The following is a 21,482-nucleotide window of genomic DNA, read 5'->3' on the forward strand; positions in this document are numbered from 1 at the left end:
ATTTGAACCCCACAAAACACCCCTTAGGTATTAGACTGAAGACAGTTATTGACTTTGTGGTGCTGGTTTAACTTTTAATGATGTGAGAGCCTCCAGAGTCTTCCAAAATGACATTTTCAATTAATATATTAATGCATGCTTTGAAAAGACCCCCATTTTCCTCACTTTTAAGGCTAGTGTTTTCACCCTCTACCCCCTCTGCCATGTTTGTACTGAGCACCAGACTGTGTCTGAGGAGCCCTGGCGTTGGGAGGGAGTTTTCAGCAGCATCGTGTGTCATGGTGGTAGAGTGCAGGGTGGCTGAAGGTGTCTGGCAGAGAGGGGCCGATGGAGGTACACATTAGATGTGAGGAAAGTGAAGTCTAAACAGCCAGTGTGCACCGTAATGCTGTGCAGCTGCACTGTCCGGGCTAGGGCTGCATTTTGGGAGAGCTGGAGTGCGAGCTGATTAGGTTGACAGTTTGTAATCAAAGTTGATTTATTGTTCATTAGTAGTGCATTAGCCCTTTCAGGCAGGGCCGCTATTTGTCCAGTGGCCTGTCAAGGCGAGAGGCTGCCAGCACCTGTCATTTCTAAACCATGACATACTGTAGGCAACCAGATATTACCCTGTACCCAGAGAGGGGGGGGGGGGCAGCGAGAGCCCACAGCACTCTGGGATATCCTTTACAGGACTGGCCACTGCTTTGCAGTGTGAAGTGAGTGAGGGGGAATAGTTTAGCGGTGATATAGAAAACCACCAGCTGCTCTCTGCTGTTGCCGCTGACTGGATATTGAGGAACGTTTTGACTTGAAAAGAGCTTTTGTTCAGTTTCAAGGTGCATTACTGCTCAGCACGCTCGTTCAAAGCGTGCCTCTATTTCAGAGAGACGAATGAAGTCAAGATGTTATGTATTTCATGGGTAGAGATAGTTAACAGTGTGTTTTGTATGGTGTATAGACAGTGATGGGTGTCAAGAAAAGTATAACTAGCCTATATTTGCCAATTGTCCTGCACGACTAGAACGTATTATGTGACACTGTGTTGATTGCTGCTGAAAAAAATTAATGCTTTATTTGTCAATGTAGTCGTGGAATAATTCAGTAGGCAGTACCCAGATATAAGCAGAGGCATACGTGTTGGATCTCGATTTATCTCTGGAAGGCTTTCACACATACTGTAAGCCAGCTGCTGACTTCTCTCCTTTTATTATTATTAATTGGCCACATGGTTTTTCTGACTCACAAAAAGACGACGACAACACAAGCCGGCGTAAAAAAAAAAAAGCAACACAATTTGTGGCCCCTTGTCTGCCGCCATGGAAACAAGGATTAGGTTTGCGTTGCTGGTGTGCAGAGTATGGAAACAATCTGCATGAGGATGTCAGGCATTGTCTTTGGGTAAATTTTCATTTGAAGGGGATTTTAAAGGCTGTGATCTTAATTAAATCTCAACTGACTCAAATAATGCATCTGAAGGCACGCAGTGTTGCGTAACGGTGCTGAGCTGGTAAACCATAAATCACGCACAGAGAGGGATGCAGGAAGAGAGCAGAAGAGGGGGTTCTGGTGTTGGGTGGGGACACACACGCCAGGTCTACGACAAGGTGAATGGGATGGTGAATGGTGCTATTGTAGGCAGTAGAGTTGTCATTGCATATTTTTTTTTTGTAACTTGTCTCAAACTTGCCTGGTAAAGTGCCTGAAAATCTACATATGGGGGTGTGGCTAAAAATGTCAGAACGTGTGAGATGGTATCAGTGAAAGTGGAAACTGGAACCCTCATTTAAAAAATGAATACATTTTGTGATAAACTTTGCTGGATTTCAGTGTTTAGAATTTTTTATTTGGAAGTCACTCACTTCAAAGCATAACTTGCACAATTGTACACAGGTGTAGTGTCATAATTTGTGTTATCACATCATTTTAGTGCACATCATTTTTGTGCACTACAGATGTATCTCTATCAGTGAATACAGTGGAACATGAATACACTGAAAGAAATAACCCTCTAATTAAGTAATATACTCTTACTACAGCCAACTACAGGAGATGGCCCCCGGTGATCATATTTAGCTGTGTGATGACTGTTTGAATAGCAGAGACATTACGCAAACTCTCTGTTCCTCTCAATTCCTGAGACGGTGTATAGTGTGTGTGTCAGGGTGGGAACCATGCCCTCTGCTCTGTGCTCAGCAGTGGGCACCTGCAGTGGAGGCCTCCCTGAGTGTGGGAAAGAGCCGACACCACGCAGCTCAGCTGTTATAGTCGGGGTGAGAGGCTCGCTCACTTCTCTGTATCGTTTGTTTGTTTTACGGAACGCTGGCCCAGCTTTGCCGAAAACGTGTTTGTTTGTGGTTTAAAAGTGAATTAAAATGCAATCTTGAGTTTTGTTTTTACAGTTGCTGCGTATCGTTTCGATCCCCTCGCAGAATAGAAATAGCAAATGGGGAGAATATGTGACTGTGATTATCCTGTTTATCTGAACTGTAAACATTTTTTAAAGCAGCTTGAATTTGGATGACAGAGAAGAATTAGGTAGGTCTTAACTGAACCAAGATGGGTAGCTCTATTGCCTTGGGTTCATCATCATGCATGTAGTCTGGGACTTCATACATTGGTTATTGTTTAATAATAAAAAAATATATTTATATACATATATATAGATAGATAATAGTAATACACACAAACAAAAATACACCTTAAATACAATGTAAGAAACAGATATTCTTTCATTGACCCTTTTTTCCCAGCAGAGAAAATGTGCTTGACATATTCTCCATACCGCTACCCACCTTCAATATTTCAATAAACCTAAACGAGTCATGAAAAAATGTGTCATTCCGATCTTGTCGTGGACTAATTATGTTCATGCATCACTTCAATGCAATGAAATCCTCATTTCGGAGACATTTTCATGCTCGAGATTATATGCTATTCAAGACGGAGCGCCGTTACTTTTACAATGTCTCAGGACAAGGTAAACCAACAGCATCAAACAGGCTGGGTTCTATGATTTCTCAAGGGCTTGTTATTTTCTACTTCTACATTCTATTTGATGTCCTTACAAAACAAGATGACACCAGGGAGCAAGATATAAAAGTTAGATTTTTTTTTCTCCTTTTCATCTAACCTGTTCCTTCATGGCCAGTTTAATATCAGCCATGGTCTCATTGAAGTTGGCCTCTTTTTCCTCTTTCTATTCTCCTTAATTGCCCCTGTATCACCAGGAGGGGGAGGGTGGCTAGCCTTATGCCTGGATTTGCTTCTTTCTCTCTCTCTCGCTCTCGCTCTCTCTCTCACCACACTTTGACCTTTGCCTTCTGGGGATAACGCTGGTTGGAGAGGGTCTTCATTAAGTGTGAAGCAGTGAATTTCCGACATTGTCAGATGTGTGGCCAATATTTCCTCATTAGAATATCATTTCCGTGCTTGTTCTCGACGGTGGCGCACAAAGAGAAGTTGGCTTAGTGTCTTTTGAAGGAGGCAGTCCTAACCAGAGCATAGGCTCCCATCACTCTGTGCTGTGCCTTCCCTTCACTCTGAACACGCTCCTGCTCTGTTCTCCAGGCAGCACGGCGTCAGACGCTGCCTGCTACACTGACCTCCTCCCTTAGACAACTAAAAGTGCGTAGTTTCAGAAACGTTTTTGTAAATGGATTATATTTTAGAAATGTGGCTCACCTGTTGTAAGTTACTGTCATGATAATAATGACAGAGACGTAAGGGAGACGTATTACTGCTGTGTTTGCATTGGACAGTGGCATATGTGACAATTTAAACTGTCACAGTTTGCATCTTTGAAAGCAGGAAATAAAACGTTTTTTTAAATAGTCTTAGTATTTTTTTATTAACATCATTGTAGTTGCATATTGTATAAAGTGATGCTCCAGAACTTTTGTATAATTTCAGCCATTCAATGGAAAGGTGGTGCTCATGATTGGTCCCTGTGTACTATGCCTTTCAATTGTGTTCTGTGTCATCTATTTCCTATATGTTACGTCCTGCCAATAAATCACATGTTTTTTGGAGGGGCAATTCATGTGATTTGTTATGAATCCAATTTGTACAATGTTACGAATTTGTTGTGCTAAAGATTCCGGACTGCATGTTTAACTATATGTGTGAGTTCACATGCTATATGGACTTTAATTGCCTTTGTGTGCATGTTTCAGTTTTTGTGTATGTGCGCGTGTGTGTGTGTGCGTGTGTGCGTGCGTGTGTGTGTGTGTGTGCGTGTGTGCGTGTGTGTGTGTGTGTGTGTGTGTTGGCCAGCAGGCCTGCACTGGTGTATTGCCTACAGTCACTCTGCAGCTGTGTGAGAATGTTCCAGGCTTGAATGTTTATGTACGCGAGGCACCTGCAGAGCGCCTCACCTTACTGAAATCCATAAACGTAATCTATTTCTGGCATGCCCAGAATGTCCTCTTTTTCACACCCGCATATTGGTGTTCAAGTAGCTGCTCAAAGAAACTCTCCTATAAACCCTCCTATCCACTTTGAATTAACCAGACCGACAGAGAATTGTCCCTCAGACTCTCTTTATATGTACATATATTTCTTTGAATCATCTGGAGTCCTGATGTTAACCAGAGATAAGGGAGTGTGCCATATGGAGAGTGTTCTAAATGGAGACTGGCGTCCTGTGTTTGTGTTAAATAGGCATGATACACCAGCCAGGGCCATATTTTTCACTTAAAGTGCTCCCTCCCGCCCTTCCCCTCAATAGCCGCCTGTCTTAGGCAGATTTTCACTCATTCAACACAGGATTAAATGGTAGTAGTTACAATGATCAATAGGTTAAGAACCGTACAATCCCTCTCGCTGCTAATGACCTCAGTAGTAATGGGTAATAAAATGTTAGCTGTAATAGCCTCTTGCCGGGGCTCTGCCTGCCGTCTCTGGGTGTCTAGCAGTAGTTACAGTGAACCAGACCCCGCAATCATGACAGGGAGAGGTGTGAAGCTTCCTGAACCAGAGGATGTGCTGCTCAAGGTGTTAAAAAAAATAAAAAAATTAAATGAAATTAATTGAATGAAATTCCAATGCAATTTGTAATGGAATTGTCAGTTAAGTGTGAAAGTGTTTAAAATATTGTGTTAATCCTATTTCTCTACACTGGATCTCTATGTTAGACTCTATAAAACATGTACTATTGAAGATGCATAATAAAAATGGTTAAATACATGTGAAAATAACCCTGGCTACGTTTACTGCCCGTAAAGTAGAGCATGTCAAATCTAAAGTAGATCGTTTCCCTCATGTAATTTAATATAAAACATCAAAGAAGAGCCATTATTATTTATCCTTGGTGTGTGAGGTAATTGTCAGTGGTGCTGAGGCTTTTTTTTTTTTAAATTTTACGGCAGGCCTATGTCTATCGCATCACGTAGAGGCCTTATACTGTAGCGAGACACGCTGCCTGGTTGACCTTCAAAATAGTTCATCAAAATTAGTGATGCTGAGAAAAAAGGACATCAGTGTATAATGACTGTGAAATTAGGAGCGGGAGCCTTGGCTATGCAAATGACAGGACAAGCCATATGAAAACGTCAAGCCGAACTGCATATTAAGACGTAATACGGGAGGAATTAATATTGCATTTTCATCCTCTCACCGATTCGCATTGAAAATGAGAGATGTTAAGTGCTTTGGGTCTTGGGTGGAGCAAAACCTCCTCGAGTTTCCCCTACAGGAGGACCAAACGACTCTAATCGCGTAACGCAGCGCGGAGCACCTCCTCGATGAAGTTTACAGAGAGTATCAGCGTCAGCACCACAGCGTCCTGTTTAACACTATTGCCCTTTCCAGCGCCGTGGGAGTACAAGCTGCTCATTACGACCCGTTTTGGTTTTGTTTTATGTTCCAATTTGGAAAAGGAATACGGTGATATGCATGCAGCAGGTGTCAGAGAACACCCCACCTGCTAGATAGATTCTAAACAGCTACGTTACATTCAGAGATGCATGAAAAATTCAAAGGGCCGTCATTAGCAATGAGGACGCGGTACAATTTGGGTAACCTTGGCGAAGACAGACTGTCACCCCTAATGTCCGCTCTATCAGCCGGGCGACATTAGCCTCAGAGACGCAGAGCACAGTTTTACCACACAATCACGCACGCACACACACACACACACACACACACCGCGGCATGTTAACAGTTGCAAATGTGAGACGCTATCAAATATATCTCGGTAGCTGTTTGTCACTAAAATGTCAGCGAAAGGGGCTTTTAATGGTATCGCACATCATAGCAATGAGTGGCAGCATCCAGACACTCTGGGAAGTCACAATGCCGCTGGAGCAATTAAGGCAGCCTGACAACTGTGGGGCTCACTCATTGTCATAACAAATCACTTGTTTTGAAGAGTCATCCACTCACACCTTTTTGTTGGAGTTAGTTAAGGGCCTGTGTCAGAGTGAGCCCTCCTTGAGGCACGGTGCCAGCGTTTTATTTGTACGTTAGATAAATTGCTGTTGACAATATTCTAATGAAATGCTCTCATGTGTACAAAGATATGTATTGTAGCCTACAGTGGGTGGCCTATTTTTGCATGTTCTGCTGTTTGCAGATCACCTCAAATGATCAGCTTGAGAAACCATCAAAACAGAAGCAATCAAACGTTGGGGCAGCATTGTGTGCTAGGTGTGTGTTTCTGGAGAGGGCTGTTGTTGCTCAAGGTCGGAGCCTGTAGTAGATTCTCCACAGGCTTACTGCAGGCCTGGCTGTCTCGTGTCATTACAGCTCTGGGGGTGTAGCGTCTCTAGCTGCGATGACACTCCTGGTGATTTATCCAGTACAGACCAGAGGGGTTGAGAGGCTGGGCTATCCTTAGCTGTCTCTTTTGAGTAGCTGTTGCAGTGTGTCTAGCCCCTGACAATTAGTCTGGTTGACCTGCTGTAATCTTTACCATCTCTGCTGGTTGTCCCTAGTTACCATAGCCACAAAGTCAAAATGGCTATATCATAAAAATGAGAACATTTCATTTACGTTTATGCTTGGGCATAAGGTTAGCAGTATTTAAGAATAGAAATTGTAGCAATAGGTGGGGTTTAGACATCATTTTGACTTTGTGGCTGTGTTAACTAGTGACAAGCTTGTCCTCCAGTTCCCTTTTCTTTGCTGTGGTCATCTAATCCTATAAAGCATGTGTCCTGGCCATGTCTGTCTTTTGCTGTACCACTGTCTCTCTCATAGACCAGGTTAGTGACTGATCTGTCCTTAATATCTCCTCTGTGTATCTCTTATAGGTTCCAGTCTCAGTGGCTATGATGACACCCCAGGTAATAACTCCCCAGCGGATGCAGCAGATCCTCCAGCAGCAGGTGCTGAGCCCTCAGCAGCTCCAGGTGCTCCTGCAACAGCAGCAGGCACTCATGTTACAACAGGTGAACGCATAGGACACACACACAGTACATAGAACACATCAACATCCCCACACCAACTACCAATATAAAAGGGAAAGATCGACAGGGCGCTAGCATTCCCTCTGAACATGAGGCTGTATCAAGTATCCCACGGGCCAACTGCTGAGTTTAGCAGTGGGCCTGATGGTTTGATTGGTTGGCGAGCTCTCACTCAGACGTAGCTCCCATGTCTTTTTCAGCAGCAACTCCAAGAGTTCTACAAGAAGCAGCAGGAACAGCTCCACCTCCAGCTCCTCCAGCAGCAGCATGCGGGCACGCAAAGTAAAGAGGTAAGCTCACTACGCGGACATCATCACCATCAGCACCATCGCACGCCGCCGCCTTACTCAACTCACATGGTGCCCCGGGCAGTAAGAGCCTCAGAAAAGTGCAGAGCACGGAAGGCATTTGCTCTCTCCCTCTCGCCATTTGTTCAGAGGCTGTGGTTTTTAAGCAGAAGAAGAAATACAGAAAAAATAATCACTCGTGCTTCTGATTAGCATGTCAGGCTCTCAGGGTCAATACCAGTAATAACTTTATAAACTAAGAATAGTGATTGATTCCTCTCCTTCCAGGGACTGGGGCTCATATTGCTGCTCAGGCAGTGAAAGTAATGTTTGCAGTTTTTTTATTTTCTTCTTTTCTCTCGAGTAAACAAGTGTCCTACAACAAAGTTTGCCCTTCATATGAGCCCCCTTGTAGCCAATAATCAAAAGGAAGGGGAAGAGAAAGGGCCTATGAATCGGAAAAGCTTCCTTGGTAATTAGCATGGAAACAGCGATGGGAGAGAATGCAGGTAATTGTGTGATATCAGTGCAGAGGACCGCTCCCAGCCTTGTTCCCCACGCTCTCTTTTTTTCCCCCCTGGCTCATCAGCGGTGGCTCAATGCGTGTTAATGACTCGCGGATACAGGCATCACTCTGGACAGAAGAATGATTATTGTGCGGTCAAAAGAAATTCAATGACAATCAAGGAATTTTCTCTCTTCCCGTCTGAGATCCACGTTTGGAGAGGGTAAGGAAAAAGGATCTAAATTAAGCCAAATATCAAAAACACACGCACGCTTGCGCGCAAATGTGAATGAACAAACACATACGCTCTCACACACACACACACACACACACACACACACACGCACACGCACACTGTCTGAGCTACCGACTTCAAAGTCCCAGCTCTCTAATTAATGAACTGCAGGCTTCAGTTTGGACAAGTTGTGGTGTGATGCTCCCATAAATCAACGTGACAGCAGAGCTCCTCGGCCTCAGATAGGGCCTGTCACCAAGTCGCATCTGATGTACACATGACTCAAACTGGGGGGGTGGAGAGGGAGGGGGTGCTAGTCAGAAGGAGGTGCAATTGATCAGCTGAAAGGAGCCTAAAAAAACTATTTTTTTACTTTTGAAGCATGTTATGTATGATCACAGGAAATGGATGCAGCCTCGAGAGGCTCTCCTTCTGCTCTCCGATGTGTAGCCCCCCTCACCAATCGCATTTCTAGCTGCTGCAGCCATCAAAACACAGAATAAGAATTGCGCCGCGACTCCCCCGTGGCTAGCAGACAATAACCCCCTGTTGTTGCTTTGTGCCTCTTTTATTTTAAAGACATCAAAATTTAGTTTTTCAAAGATCTTTAACTTTATATTTGAAGCTTGACAATAAAGAGCTGCCACTGCCACTCTGTATCAATTGTCAGGGCCTGTATTTTTCTCTCCCTCGTGCCACTTCTTGTTAACCTCTTATTTGGTCTATTGAGCTGGGGGTTTTAATGTGTCTGCATGCTGGGAGAGCACAGGAGCTGCTGTCAGCTGATGAGACCACAAGAAAGAAATCTGATGGGGCGCAAGTTAAATTCATTTAATTTCTCCCATTTTTAAAAGCCACCCTATATTTATTTAGGGCACTGATGAAAGACATTGTTCTCTGTGAACTCCCGCCCCCGTAGTACCATTAGCATCTTTGTCTTATGCTGTCAGACAGACGGGAGCTACAGTGCAGAGAAGAGTCCTATTGAAGACACAAGAAACTTCTTACACTGTACTGAAAAAGGAACACCATAAAAAACAAACAAAAAAGGGAAGATGGGAAGAATCACACGCCAGCTGAATCACTAATTAATTACACTGAAACCTCAGTGAGCTCTTCATCAAATATGCTCCGTATAGTTTAGAACATAAACCATAGAAATAGGTGTTCATGAATACACCCTCTCACCTAGCCCATGCTTAAGTGATAGTCCATGAATATGACACGACATAATCCTGATCAGACTAACGTAATGAGAAGGCCTCTCCACGTCAGACCAGTGTAGTGTAGTGTACAGTACTGTGTGTGTGTGTGTTCAGACCTTCATTTTTACTGAGCTGTGGAGCAGAGTCTGGGCGTGTGGAGACGAGGGGAGGGGAAAGGAAGCCCGGCAGACCTTTGCCAGGCAGACCAGGACGGGGGGGTTTTATCAGGCTATTTCAGCGGTTTCTGAGTCGCAGGCCGGTGACCTGACAGCAGCGTTGCACCGAGACCTTTTTTTGTATGCGCTCAATTGTGAGACGTAAACAAAGTGGTGTATCCTGTGTTTGGTAACAGGGTGTGGTGCACAGCTTGGCAGCCCGGGTTGCTTTTAATGCCCCCCCCTTGACAATTGGCCTTGTATACTCATATACAGCCTAATATCCTGCCCTCTCCCAGGCTTATTTTGTTTGGCTGTCCTTATCTGTCAGAGAAAAAATAACAAGGTGAGCTTTGTCTTGATTGATCGTTATCTCCAGTTGTTGTTTAAGGAATAATAATCCATATTTTGATGGTGAAGCTGAGCCTGGGGTTAATGGTAGGGTTACATGTCCAGTCTCTCCCCTCCTCTGTTATCTAAACATCTCCCCATTTGTTTTGATTCAATGAAGATTAGGGATATTAGATCATTTCCTTCTTTTTATTGTTCTACACTATACCACATCTCTTTCTTTCTCCCTCTCTTTTTCTCTCTCTTTTTCTCTCTCTCTCTCCTCTCTCTCTCTACTCTCTCTCCCTCTACTCTCTCTCCCTCTCTCTCTCTCTCTCTCTACTCCCTCCCTTTACACCTTTCACTTTCTAGACCGAGGAGAAAGAGTCTCTGGCTTTCCCAGAATGTTATATGTAGTCATAGTCCTGTAAGATGAACAAGATGTTCTTCACTCGCTCTATGATTCAAATCAACTTGCTGCACTGGGGGGAAGAAACCCCTCCTCAAGCTCAGTGCTGCGCCTGAGAGAGTTGTGAGACTAGCTGGTGTGGCTATTAAACACTTTGATTTAGTCACACGTTGTTTGCTGAATTATGAATGGGTGTAATTAAAATCCTGTGGCTCTTATTATGAATGATTAACTATGTTGTTTCATTGTTTGTCATTTGCCTCCTGACTCCTCGTTAATTAAAAGAGAGAGGGATGCATACTGTACCTGTCTTAAGTGTGCACAGGCAAACCTACATAGTGTGTTGAATGTGTGAGTGTGTATGTGGTGGTTCGATTGGGTGTGCGTGCGTTTGTGTGTGTGTTTGAGAGAAGGTGTGTGTTTTCGTGTGAGCAAACATACTGTATCCTGTTTGAGAGAACATAATGTGTGTAAAAGCACACAACTGTTCAGACATACAGGATGCCCTATATGATCAGCATGTGTTTGTCCACTGGATCATATGCCTACCCTATATTTGAACACACACTAGAATTTGCATGCTTCTGTGTTCAATCAATATGTACAGTCCAAAACAGTATGAAAATAATGTACTTTTTGTTTGCTCTGGGGCATGCATGTCCTGTTTGTGTGTTTGCTGATGGTGTGTCTCTGTGTGTGTGTGTGTGTGTGTGTATTCCTCAGCAGCAGCAGCAGGCCCAGCGTTTGGCCTTCCAGCAGCAGCTCATGCAGGTCCAACAGCTCCAGCAGCAGCACCTGCTCAACCTCCAGAGACAAGGCCTGCTCACCATCCAGCCTGGACAGACCACTTTGCCCCTGCACTCGCTCACTCAGGGTCAGTGCTCTACTCTACTGTACTGTACAGCACACCTTCACACAGGAGATTACACCTGCCCCTCCAAAGTCCCCCCCACAAAAACACAAATGCTAAAATACCCTAGACTCACTTTACTCCAATTAAATATTATACTACATCTGCCTTGACTACAGTATCAAATCAAACTTTATTTGTCACGTGTGCCGAATACAAGTGTAGACCTTACCGTGAAATGCTTACTTACAAGCCCAACAGTGCAGTTCAAGAAGTTAAAAAAATATTTACTATTAAATATTAACTAAAGTAAAATGAACTACTGTATAAAAAAATAAAAATAATAATAATTCAAAGTAACACAATAACATAACACAATAACGAGGCTATATACAGGGGGTACCTGTACTGAGTCAGTGTACGGAGGTACAGGTTAGTAGAGGTCATTTGTACATCTAGGTAGGGGTAAAGTGACTATGCATAGATAACAAACAGCGAGTAGCAGCAGTGCAAAAACGAAGGGGAGGGGTGTCAATGTAATAGTCCGGTGGCCCTTTGATTAATTTCTCAGCAGTCTTATGGCTTGGGGGTAGAAGCTGATTAACTATGTTGAAAACAACTCTCAGTATACAACTCTCTTTAGAAGTGTTTCCCACCTACCCCCCTTGTGTTCCTCCCGTGTGACTGTCATGGTGTCTAGGTTCCCCCTCTCCTGTCTCTTGACTCTCCATTCATACCTTTTTTCTTAGAATGGCATCATCATACTGGGTGTTGACCTAGTGGAACCATTGTTACTAAACTTCCACTGAACCTCTTATTGTGAAATCTCCCATAAGGGTATGGTGGTGTGAGTCAATACTTGTTGTTAAGCCAGGAAGTTTATTTCTTAATTTGTTTATTAATATTTTCTTAAGGAGCAGCCCTATGACAAAGACTCATTCATAGCGTTTTGGAACATGACATAGACTATTCATTCCACACTAAGACAAACAGTTTTGAAATAACAAGATAAGGCCATAAAATGGGAAGGGTGGGGGAGCTTAGGTAATAAGCAAACCAAAACAGGGTTTGTTCAGTCATGTTATTGTTTGGACTGTATGGAATCACTCATCCACTGGCAGATGATTGCCATAGGCACAGGCGGGGACCACCAATGTGCTCTTAGTGTACGTTTACGAATGACCTCGTGTCGGATATCTGGCAAACACACGCCCTGTGAGTAAAGTATTGCCCTAACGATATGGCAGCTTGCTGTTCATTATGGAATTGCACAACAGTTACTGGACATCCTGTTGACTCTTTGCTTATGCATGGTGTCATCAAATACCTCTAAGCCATCTCAAACAGGATACAGTAACCATACACTCTTTGTTTGTTCAGCCTATTTTGTCAGATGACAGTTTAAGATACAAATACAGTATCATTTCTCTTTGTTATTATTTATACAAACTGAAATGAGGAATTGAATCTTACCGCACAGTTGGTTCGTTTCAATATTTGAACTGAGTGGAACTTGGTTAGGCTGCCCTTGGAAACCGTTGGTGGTTAAACTCTATGGGAAGACAGCTGTTAAAACACTTAACATCAGGCTGAGTGTCCCTTCCTATTCTACATAAGTTCTGCTTGAATGTTTGAAGTTATTGATGAACTTTCTGTTTCTCACGTCAATTAACTCTTTCATGCATCAGAAGCCAAGACCTACGGAGCTAAAATCTCATCTACAATATTCAGCAAGTTCTCAGCGTCACTGCAACACTAATGATGAGTTTTGCTGCTCTGTTTGGACCTAGGTGATAATGCTTTTGGACTGAGGCGATGCGTTAGGATGACTTTTATACACTGAGGCGATGATCAGGCAGATCAGCCTTATTCCCCTTTATTCAAAATTCAGATGTCAAAATCAAATTATTTGACAAATTCAATCTCTCATGACATCATAATTGTATTGTGCTCTCACATATGCATTCATGGTGATCTGAGATTATACACTTCACAAAAAGGATTTGAACAGCCCTGTAGGTGTGTATTTTTATACTTTGAAAAAATGTAACATGTATAAGATGGTTTATTTTATTTGTGTTGTTTTGTCTGATCCTTACTGGAATTGTTGATAGAGACATTTTCATTACAAATTGACATGAAGAATTACGTTGAGTTATCATTTAATACCAAACTGTGAAGGAAGTAAATGAGTAGAAGCTTGAAGAGTGCTATTTGGATGACAATCAGTTGTTCTCTTTTATCTGAACCTTCATTTGTTTCTCTCGCGGTAAATTCTTTTGACATTAATGTTCAAAGTCTTGGAAGCGGTCAGACAGTATCTGTTATAAATTACAATAATGTGTTTGGGGGAGGATATAACTCTCATAAATATAAATTTGATCCAGCGCTGCCCTCCCCTCCTTCCCCCAAAAGCCTCTCCTCTTGACCTGTGGAGCACGAGTGAGACGGCAATGTTCGCTCCGCTCTGTTCTCCCAGGTGCAGCTACCAGGTTGTGTGTGTGTGTGTGTGTGCGTATCGCTGCTTGCCCCTCTCTGCGCCTGCCCTGATTGGCTAAAGTGTATTCTGGGGCCCTGTGGCCTCCCAGGCGGCGATGTAACAGACTGAACTCTCATCACTGGAGAACATCAGTTAAGTTGTCCAAGAGAGGGCAATGGGACAGTGACAGGACAAATTTGTCGGTAATATGAAAGCAAAGAATGTGGCGAAGCATGAAGCTGCTCTTAGTGCAGCAACGGCACATCAGGGACAGCGGCAGGTAATACGCTCCCCCAGTCAGTGATTGATTTGGCCAGCAGCGCGACATTGGTAATAGTTCCTACAGCATTAGGAGGTAACATATTTTAGGCCTAAGGGGTGCATATCACTAGGCCAGTGATTACAGGAACATAAACAGGGGTGCACCAGAGGTCTCCGCCTGATGGAGCAATAAACTAATAGTGGTGTCACCGTCCCCCCCTGGTATTGGCTCTGTGTGGAAAGCAACAGCAGAGTTGAAAGAGCCCAGAGGATAGGGGCTATTTTTTATTCTGTGGATGATGGCCTGCAACTGATGTCATTATGAACGTTAAATCAACTTTCTGCTTGCTTGAACATGGTCACCTGGGTACGGAGGTACAAGGACAGGAAAAGGTTGAAGAGCTCGGCCTGTCTGGATGCCAGAGCTACCTGCAGAGGTAAAATTGAGTTGCCAGGCCGGTGATCAATCAAGTGTCCCAACAACATACATTTTTTAAAGTGCTTGTCTGTATTTCCAACCTATAATGAGTGGAATAGCATTGTTGAAAAATGGGAAAATGGAGGATAAACCAATCCTGCATTTTTAAAATGGACGGACTGGGGGATACAAAAAATAATTTAGAGATCCAGTGTTCCTATGTTTACCATAGAAATCAGATGCTAACTTCACAGGAAAAATAGAAAGCTGTTTGTCCAAACATAGAATACAATACTGTTTTGAGATTTTCATAGCATTACATTTTATTGTCATTTATGAGATCCAATGAGGACAAGGTAGTTTAATAACAGAAGGACATGGGACCAGGGGATAGAGTGGGAGAGAAATAAGGGGGTACGTTAGGAAGGAGACAGCTTGGTCCCAGTCCGTTACCCCTCTCATCAGAGGAGTCTATGGGACCTGTTTCATCTGAGTAAACAGTGGTGCCGGGGTCACCAGAACTGGCTGGTAATTGAGGGATAGTGGGCCACCCTGTCAGCCACACAGGCTAAAAATACATCGCCCACTGTCACTGGTCACCAAGTGGGGGGGAAATGATTGTTCCCACTGTTGAAGCACAGGATACTCACTCCACCAGTGACCTTCCCCATCCAGACAAATCATCATCATGGAAAACTTTCCCTCCAAGGATCATTTTCACCATCAAAACAACAACGAGACCTTAATAAGACAAGTGAGAAGCAACAACTGAAGGATTAGCATGCTTTTGTGCAAACAGGAACATTTTGGCATGTTTTGTCTGTCAGGGCTGTGTCCTTTGATTAAGGTATGTCAAAGAATGTAAGTGAGTGAGTGAGTGAAATTGTGAGTGAGTGAGTGAGTGAGTGAAATTGTGAGTGAGTGAGTGAGTGAGTGAGTGAGTGAGTGAGTGAGTGAGTGAGTGAGTGAGTGAGTGAGTGAGTGAGTGAGTGAGTGATCGAGTGATCGAGTGATCGAGTGATCGAGTGAGAGTGAGTGAGTGAGTGAGTGAGTGAGTGAGTGAGTGAGTGAGTGAGTGAGTGAATACAGGCCAGGCAGAATATAGGAGAGCGTGTTAAAATATTTGAATGAGGAAAGACACTCTTTGGAACGTGGAAAGGTTATTGATTTGTCCTGCAATCATTTCCTGCTCTTTGATATGCAAACGATCTAGTGTGAATTTACAGCAATCCTATCAGACTCATTTCACAGTTCTTAGTCCCTGTGTCTCTCCAGAGTCCTTCGCCTCATTAGGCCAATGTTCTCCATTACGAGCATAATTAAAATCTTCAGTAGCTTATCAAATTAAAAATATTTTTGCTGATCGTATTGAGATCTTCACTTCACAGTTATTTTCCACAACAGGAATAAATTAAGGCTAAGCATTTTGTATTACGATCTGGCGCTTGAAAGGGCCACTTCTCGTATCTATAGAGGGAGTGATTAAAAACGGGGGAAATCCGGAGAATATAAACCCATCCCGAGATAAGCATGTGCAAATCATCTTTCATTTGCCATTGCTCATTTTGAGAATGGATTTAATTAATTGTAATGTTAAACGAGTGGTCTTGCACATCCAGTTGAATTCACAGCATATCCAAAGGGTATTTCAGTATGTTTTAAACATGTGACTCATTTAAGGACAGATCTGAATACCCAATACAAATTTGCACACATTCCCATAGTGGATCTTTCAATATGACATAAAAAATATGAGTTAACCAAATACATTTTGGAATGACAATATAAATGGCTAGAGAACATACCCTCACGGGGTGAATTTTTTTCTTTTTCTTATCAGCTTTTGCCTCATTTATGTCAAATGAAAGCAGGCTTTTCCGGCGCGGTGGTAACAGACACTGTACATACAGACACATACACATATACATTGTGTGCGAACAATGGCTGGGTTCTCTTAGAGGTGGTGTACAGACACAGCATTATCCTTCCTGCTCCCCAATCTGAGGGTGTCAAGGATCACTGTCAGTCAGCAGGAGAGACAACATGCTCTCTCAGTGTATGTGTTCCAACACACGAATGTCTTGTCTTCAAGGGATTTTTTCCCCCTTCTTTCTAAGGCTGCTGTGTGAGATGCAGTGTGCTTGACTTGTTAAACGAGGTTTAAGTCTTCTGTGTCAGTTGGAGGCGGTGCTGAGCTTTAAGTATTTTGCACATTAATGCGCTTTTGAGGATATTACCCCAGGGTCCTGTTTCTGGAGAAGGTGGGGTGGTGTGGGCTGTTTTGGTTGTAACGTTGCTATTGTAAACTTTTTGTGTGTGTTCTGCCTCTCCTCTTGTTGGGGAAATGATGGTGATTATTCAGATTTCATGCCTTGTCTGGATGTTAATTATTTACTGTGGGCATGAAATGCGTGTGAATGCCAGGGATTTGTGTATACGAACACGCTTCAGATCACAGGGAGAGAGCGGGGGGGAGCAAGCGCTCTCAGTGTATTACCCTGTAGTGGAATATTTTTTAATTAATACTTGGCTTTGTTTACAGACCCTTTGATTTAATTATGTGATGAAGAGAGTTGGATTAGCTGCTAATTGATTTAGTTATCCAATTTGTTTGTTTCAGGCATGATTCCAGCGGAGCTTCAGCAGCTGTGGAAGGAGGTGACGAACGTGAAGGAAGAGAACAGCAGCAGCAACAACAACAGCCACCGCGGCCTGGACCTGTCCTCGCCACAACCCCCCAAGAACCCCCTCCTCAACCAACACGCCTCCACCAACGGACAGTACATGAGCCACTCTCTGAAGAGAGAAGGGTGAGTCTTTCTCCCCCCCTTCCAGGCGAGCTAACAGCTTCCGTGGAACATGCTGGCACAATAGCGTTTATTACCAGGGAATGGGTTGTGCCCGAATGTGTTGCGAATGAAGTTGAGCCCATTGATTTATCATTAAATATACCACAGATTATGATATTCGCAACAATCTGACTTCTTTTTTCTAAACTGGGGTACAACTAGGCATGTCCTTTCTACTTTATGAAAAAAAATCTAACTGGAACTCATTATGTGTGACATTATCTTTACTGTCATCTTTGACTAAAGAAAACAGGAGGCCTACATAGTCCCCATTTAAAAACTGCAATTCCTTGAAGGGGCCTAAGTTGATGGACATGTTCCCATAGGGCTTTGCCCACAGATGAATATTAATTTATAGTTTGTAAGTACCTTCCTATTTTCATTAAGACGCAGGCTTGTTCTGTGTTTCGGAATCCAGTTGGGGATTGCAGTGAAACACCTGGGAGCGAGGGAGTGATTTCCAGTTTAGATTGCAGTAATGAAAATGGGATCAGCACACGATTAATTAGAGGGTCAAGGGTGCTGTTATTTCAGTTGCACTTAGGAAACTGCAGCTGTGACTTGCAGGGCTCCGTTTGGTTAAATAAAATTCAAATTACCAACGTCCTCTCAACAACAAAAAAACACACACCCAGCCACCTTTGCTTTCCCTCCGGATTGTGACGTTTCTGACAATATGTGAAAACATATTGCAAATTCCCAATACAATACAAGAGACAACTAGCCTTCTATATGTGGTGGCGTTCAGAACATATTGAAGTCGAGCAATTCACACTGATGTACTGTATTCTTTAGTTAAATAATCATTAGCATCATGTATATTACATAACTAAATAAAAAACACATTCTAACTTTAATTGGAATATGTGTCAAACAGAGACCGTTTATTATTACATGATGTACAAAATACACTATCAATATTTGATGTTGATCGACGTCAGACAAACCCTCTTTTCGTGGGTGACTTGACGGGATATTTGTAGGTTTCCCTGGGCCTCTGTGTCTTTAAGGAAGGAATTAATTTGGCATCCAACACGTTGACTTGTTTTCTTGCACCGAGGCGCTGATCTCTGGATTGCTGGTGAGGAGCCTCCAGGCGCCATGAGCTCACTGCACAACATCTGACTTGTTTCACTGATCAAAACCTATGTGTCATTATGAAAGCACTGCAGATGAAAACACGTTTAGCACTCTAAACCATCAGGCCTTGGGAGGTGGAGAAGGGTTCAAACACAGACAGGCAGATAGATAGTCCTCTATGGTGGTAGTGGGGAGATACAGGCCTGCATGGAGAAACCTGACTGAGTAACTGACTATCTCACTCAGCTATAGCTTAACTTGGAATGCCTTATTGTGAAAGGAAATAAATGCTATGTGTTTTACTGATTACGGGATACTAGTTTATCACATGCGTTTGTTTCAATATAATGTGAGACATTTTAGGTCAAGTGGTGTGACGTCAGTATTTTGACACTCCTTTCATACATGTTGACGATGATGTCTCACAGAATGTCCACATTTCACTGAGACATTACATGGAAAAACCGATAGATCCACCTCTATCCTTTTCACACACTGTCCCAGCCACGTACAGCACACACAACACCACACAACACCACAGAACACACAGCAAGCTCCAGACACCTCTCCTAGCTCAGTGCAGACAGTATCCACGGGCCCTGGTGCATTCAGTCTGCTCAGTTAGTCAGTCTGAGCTCTAGCCTCTGTGGCTGAAGATTAATCAGAGGGGAGGATATTGACACGCTCGCTTCATCACCTGCTTCAGATATGACCAAACAACAAGTCCCAGCTGAAACATTGGAGAAGACGTGCATGAGAGGCTGCCTCCGATGCCTTGCGCTCCCTGTCAGAGATTAAAGAAGACGTCAACAGCAGTTTAACACACGCTCCAGTGAAGAAGGCAGTCTGGGGTTGAATATTCACAGAGTATCTTAGATCTGTCAGAATCCCAAGCAGGTGATTTCTCAGCCGTTTCTCTGTTTTGTGCTGTGTGTGTAGATGGCAACACAACGTTTCCAAATGCGTTTTTCAAATATAGATGACTGATATAAATGAGAATAAAAAATAAAAAATACCTATTAAACACTGTATGATGCCAATTTAGATTCATACAACTACCAAGAGCATATTCATCTCTTTTGATGATGCGGACTCCATTCTAATACATCTGAAATATTATTAGGCATGATTATTCCATACAAAGCTATAAGAGACGTCTGTGTTATAATCCAGGGATTTGAATAATCAGGTTTTAGATAATGACCTGGACTGGGTGTAAATAGAGAGCATCCACTCATCCTCCCAGTGCTGAACATAATGAACTTTTAATTGATGTGGTTTTGCAAGTCTTTTTGTCATGCAACAGAAACAAGCCACTCTCATGGACCTATTTTCCCGGCCGGGCTCAGATTGGTTTACAGCTAGCCCTAAGTACCATGTAGTTAGTTTCATGTGTCATATAAAATCTGCCCGGGCACAGCGACGCCTGCAACTAAAACCTTAAGTGCATCCACAGGCATCATTCACAGGTCTTTTAACTTCCGTCTTAAGGAAGGAGGAGAAATTCAATCACTGCAGAGATGAGACGTTGTTCCCACTTTTAGCAGCCTCCAAGAGCCCTCACCCGTAGCAGGACGGACAGGGATCCGGACTGAATACGCCCCAACATGATGAACGCCCTCTCCCTGTCAGTTAGTCAGACTGGTCAGAGCTTTGGGATGTGAGGAGAGAAAAACCCCTGTGAGCCAGGTCTCTTTGTTCAATGATTTGCTTATTTAAATGCAATGTATCCTATCTGTACCTGACGTCAATTCCCCATCCCTTTACTGCACTCATTTTGTACAAGAGAGAGAGGGATAGAGAGATGTGGAGGGAAGAGAGAGGGAGAGAGATGTAGAGGGAAGAGAGAGCGAGGGAGAGCATCCTCCTTACAAAGCATTTGGCCCACTTACTTCCCAGCAACCATCAGTAACCACAGCTCAGGGACTTCAGCTCAGCAATCTGTTAAGGAGATAAATAATCTGATTTGGCACGACACTCCCCTCTCTCTCGCCTTTAATTTGTCTTACACCCGGAAAATGATAATTAAATCATTTAGGGGTAAACCCTTGAGTGGCAGGAGATATGAGAGAATAGAGTTGGGGCAGTCATCGATACTCACTCTGAGAGATGATAGACCTTATTGTGACTGGCTGTACAGACAGACCACATCCAGACTCTGACCCAGCTTGGTAGACACATCCATCCTCTTTCTGTTTGGTAGCAATAGACTGACTGCCCCAGTGTACTGTATGATCTTACTTAGCACCTTACTTAGAAATAGACTGATTGTGTACAGTGTGCTCTGCTTGTGTTTTTGCCTGCAGTATGGTAGGCCTATGTGTTGGTGTTTACAAAGTGCAACACCTGGAAGATTTGGCCACATTCTGTCTAGGTAGAGGAGCTTTTTGTTCCTATTCTATGCAGGAAGCAGATGACACGGTTTCCCTCATTGCTGTTACAAGATCATTAGAGTTCTCTTCCCCCAGGCAGCAAGGCAGCCTGACAATAATAGCATCCTAACAGACCTGCCCAGGGTGCGAGTCACATTTAACTCCACCACAGGATCAGAGAGAGAGAGAGAGAGAGAGAGAGATGAGGAGCTGTTTTTTCTCATGTAGTACCGAATGAGCTCACAATAGGGAGAAATCCCACAAACTTCAACTATTACACTAATGTAGCTCATTTTGTGTCAATTCTGTCATTTACCACTGTTTAGTCATTTTGCCGCCAGCTCCTTCCAAGCTCTGTGCTCACCGACTCCCAGTGCCCACTCCACAATTCAATATCTTATTAATACAGAATTAACCAATGTACCTCCTCCGAAATAATTAAAAAAGGATCTCTTTAAATAAAAAATCAGCAGTAGCTTTCAACAGTCCACACATTTCCTTGTTAAAAAGTCATTGTAATAGATCTTCTACCATCTATTTATTAGCTGTATCAAAACAGAGGTCTTAATGCGTATGCATAATTCATCATTTATTTTTTCTTTTCTTTATTTAAAAAAAAATATATGTCTGACTTTTGAGGGGAAAAAACTGTTAACCAC

The 21,482-nt window shown here is 43.1% G+C and overlaps 1 protein-coding gene across 1 annotated transcript in view; it reads left to right on the plus strand.

The window, feature by feature from the left end:
* Positions 1–21,482, plus strand: part of foxp1b (forkhead box P1b) — a 123,398-nt gene that overhangs the window by 76,622 nt on the left and 25,294 nt on the right. The window contains 4 exon segments of the mRNA XM_024426829.2: positions 7,233–7,370; positions 7,589–7,678; positions 11,238–11,388; positions 17,143–17,332. Of these exon segments, the coding sequence (XP_024282597.2) occupies positions 7,233–7,370; positions 7,589–7,678; positions 11,238–11,388; positions 17,143–17,332 (569 nt within the window).

Source organism: Oncorhynchus tshawytscha, linkage group LG07 (assembly GCF_018296145.1).
Source record: "Oncorhynchus tshawytscha isolate Ot180627B linkage group LG07, Otsh_v2.0, whole genome shotgun sequence".
In the NCBI taxonomy this organism is placed as follows: Eukaryota; Metazoa; Chordata; class Actinopteri; order Salmoniformes; family Salmonidae; genus Oncorhynchus; species Oncorhynchus tshawytscha.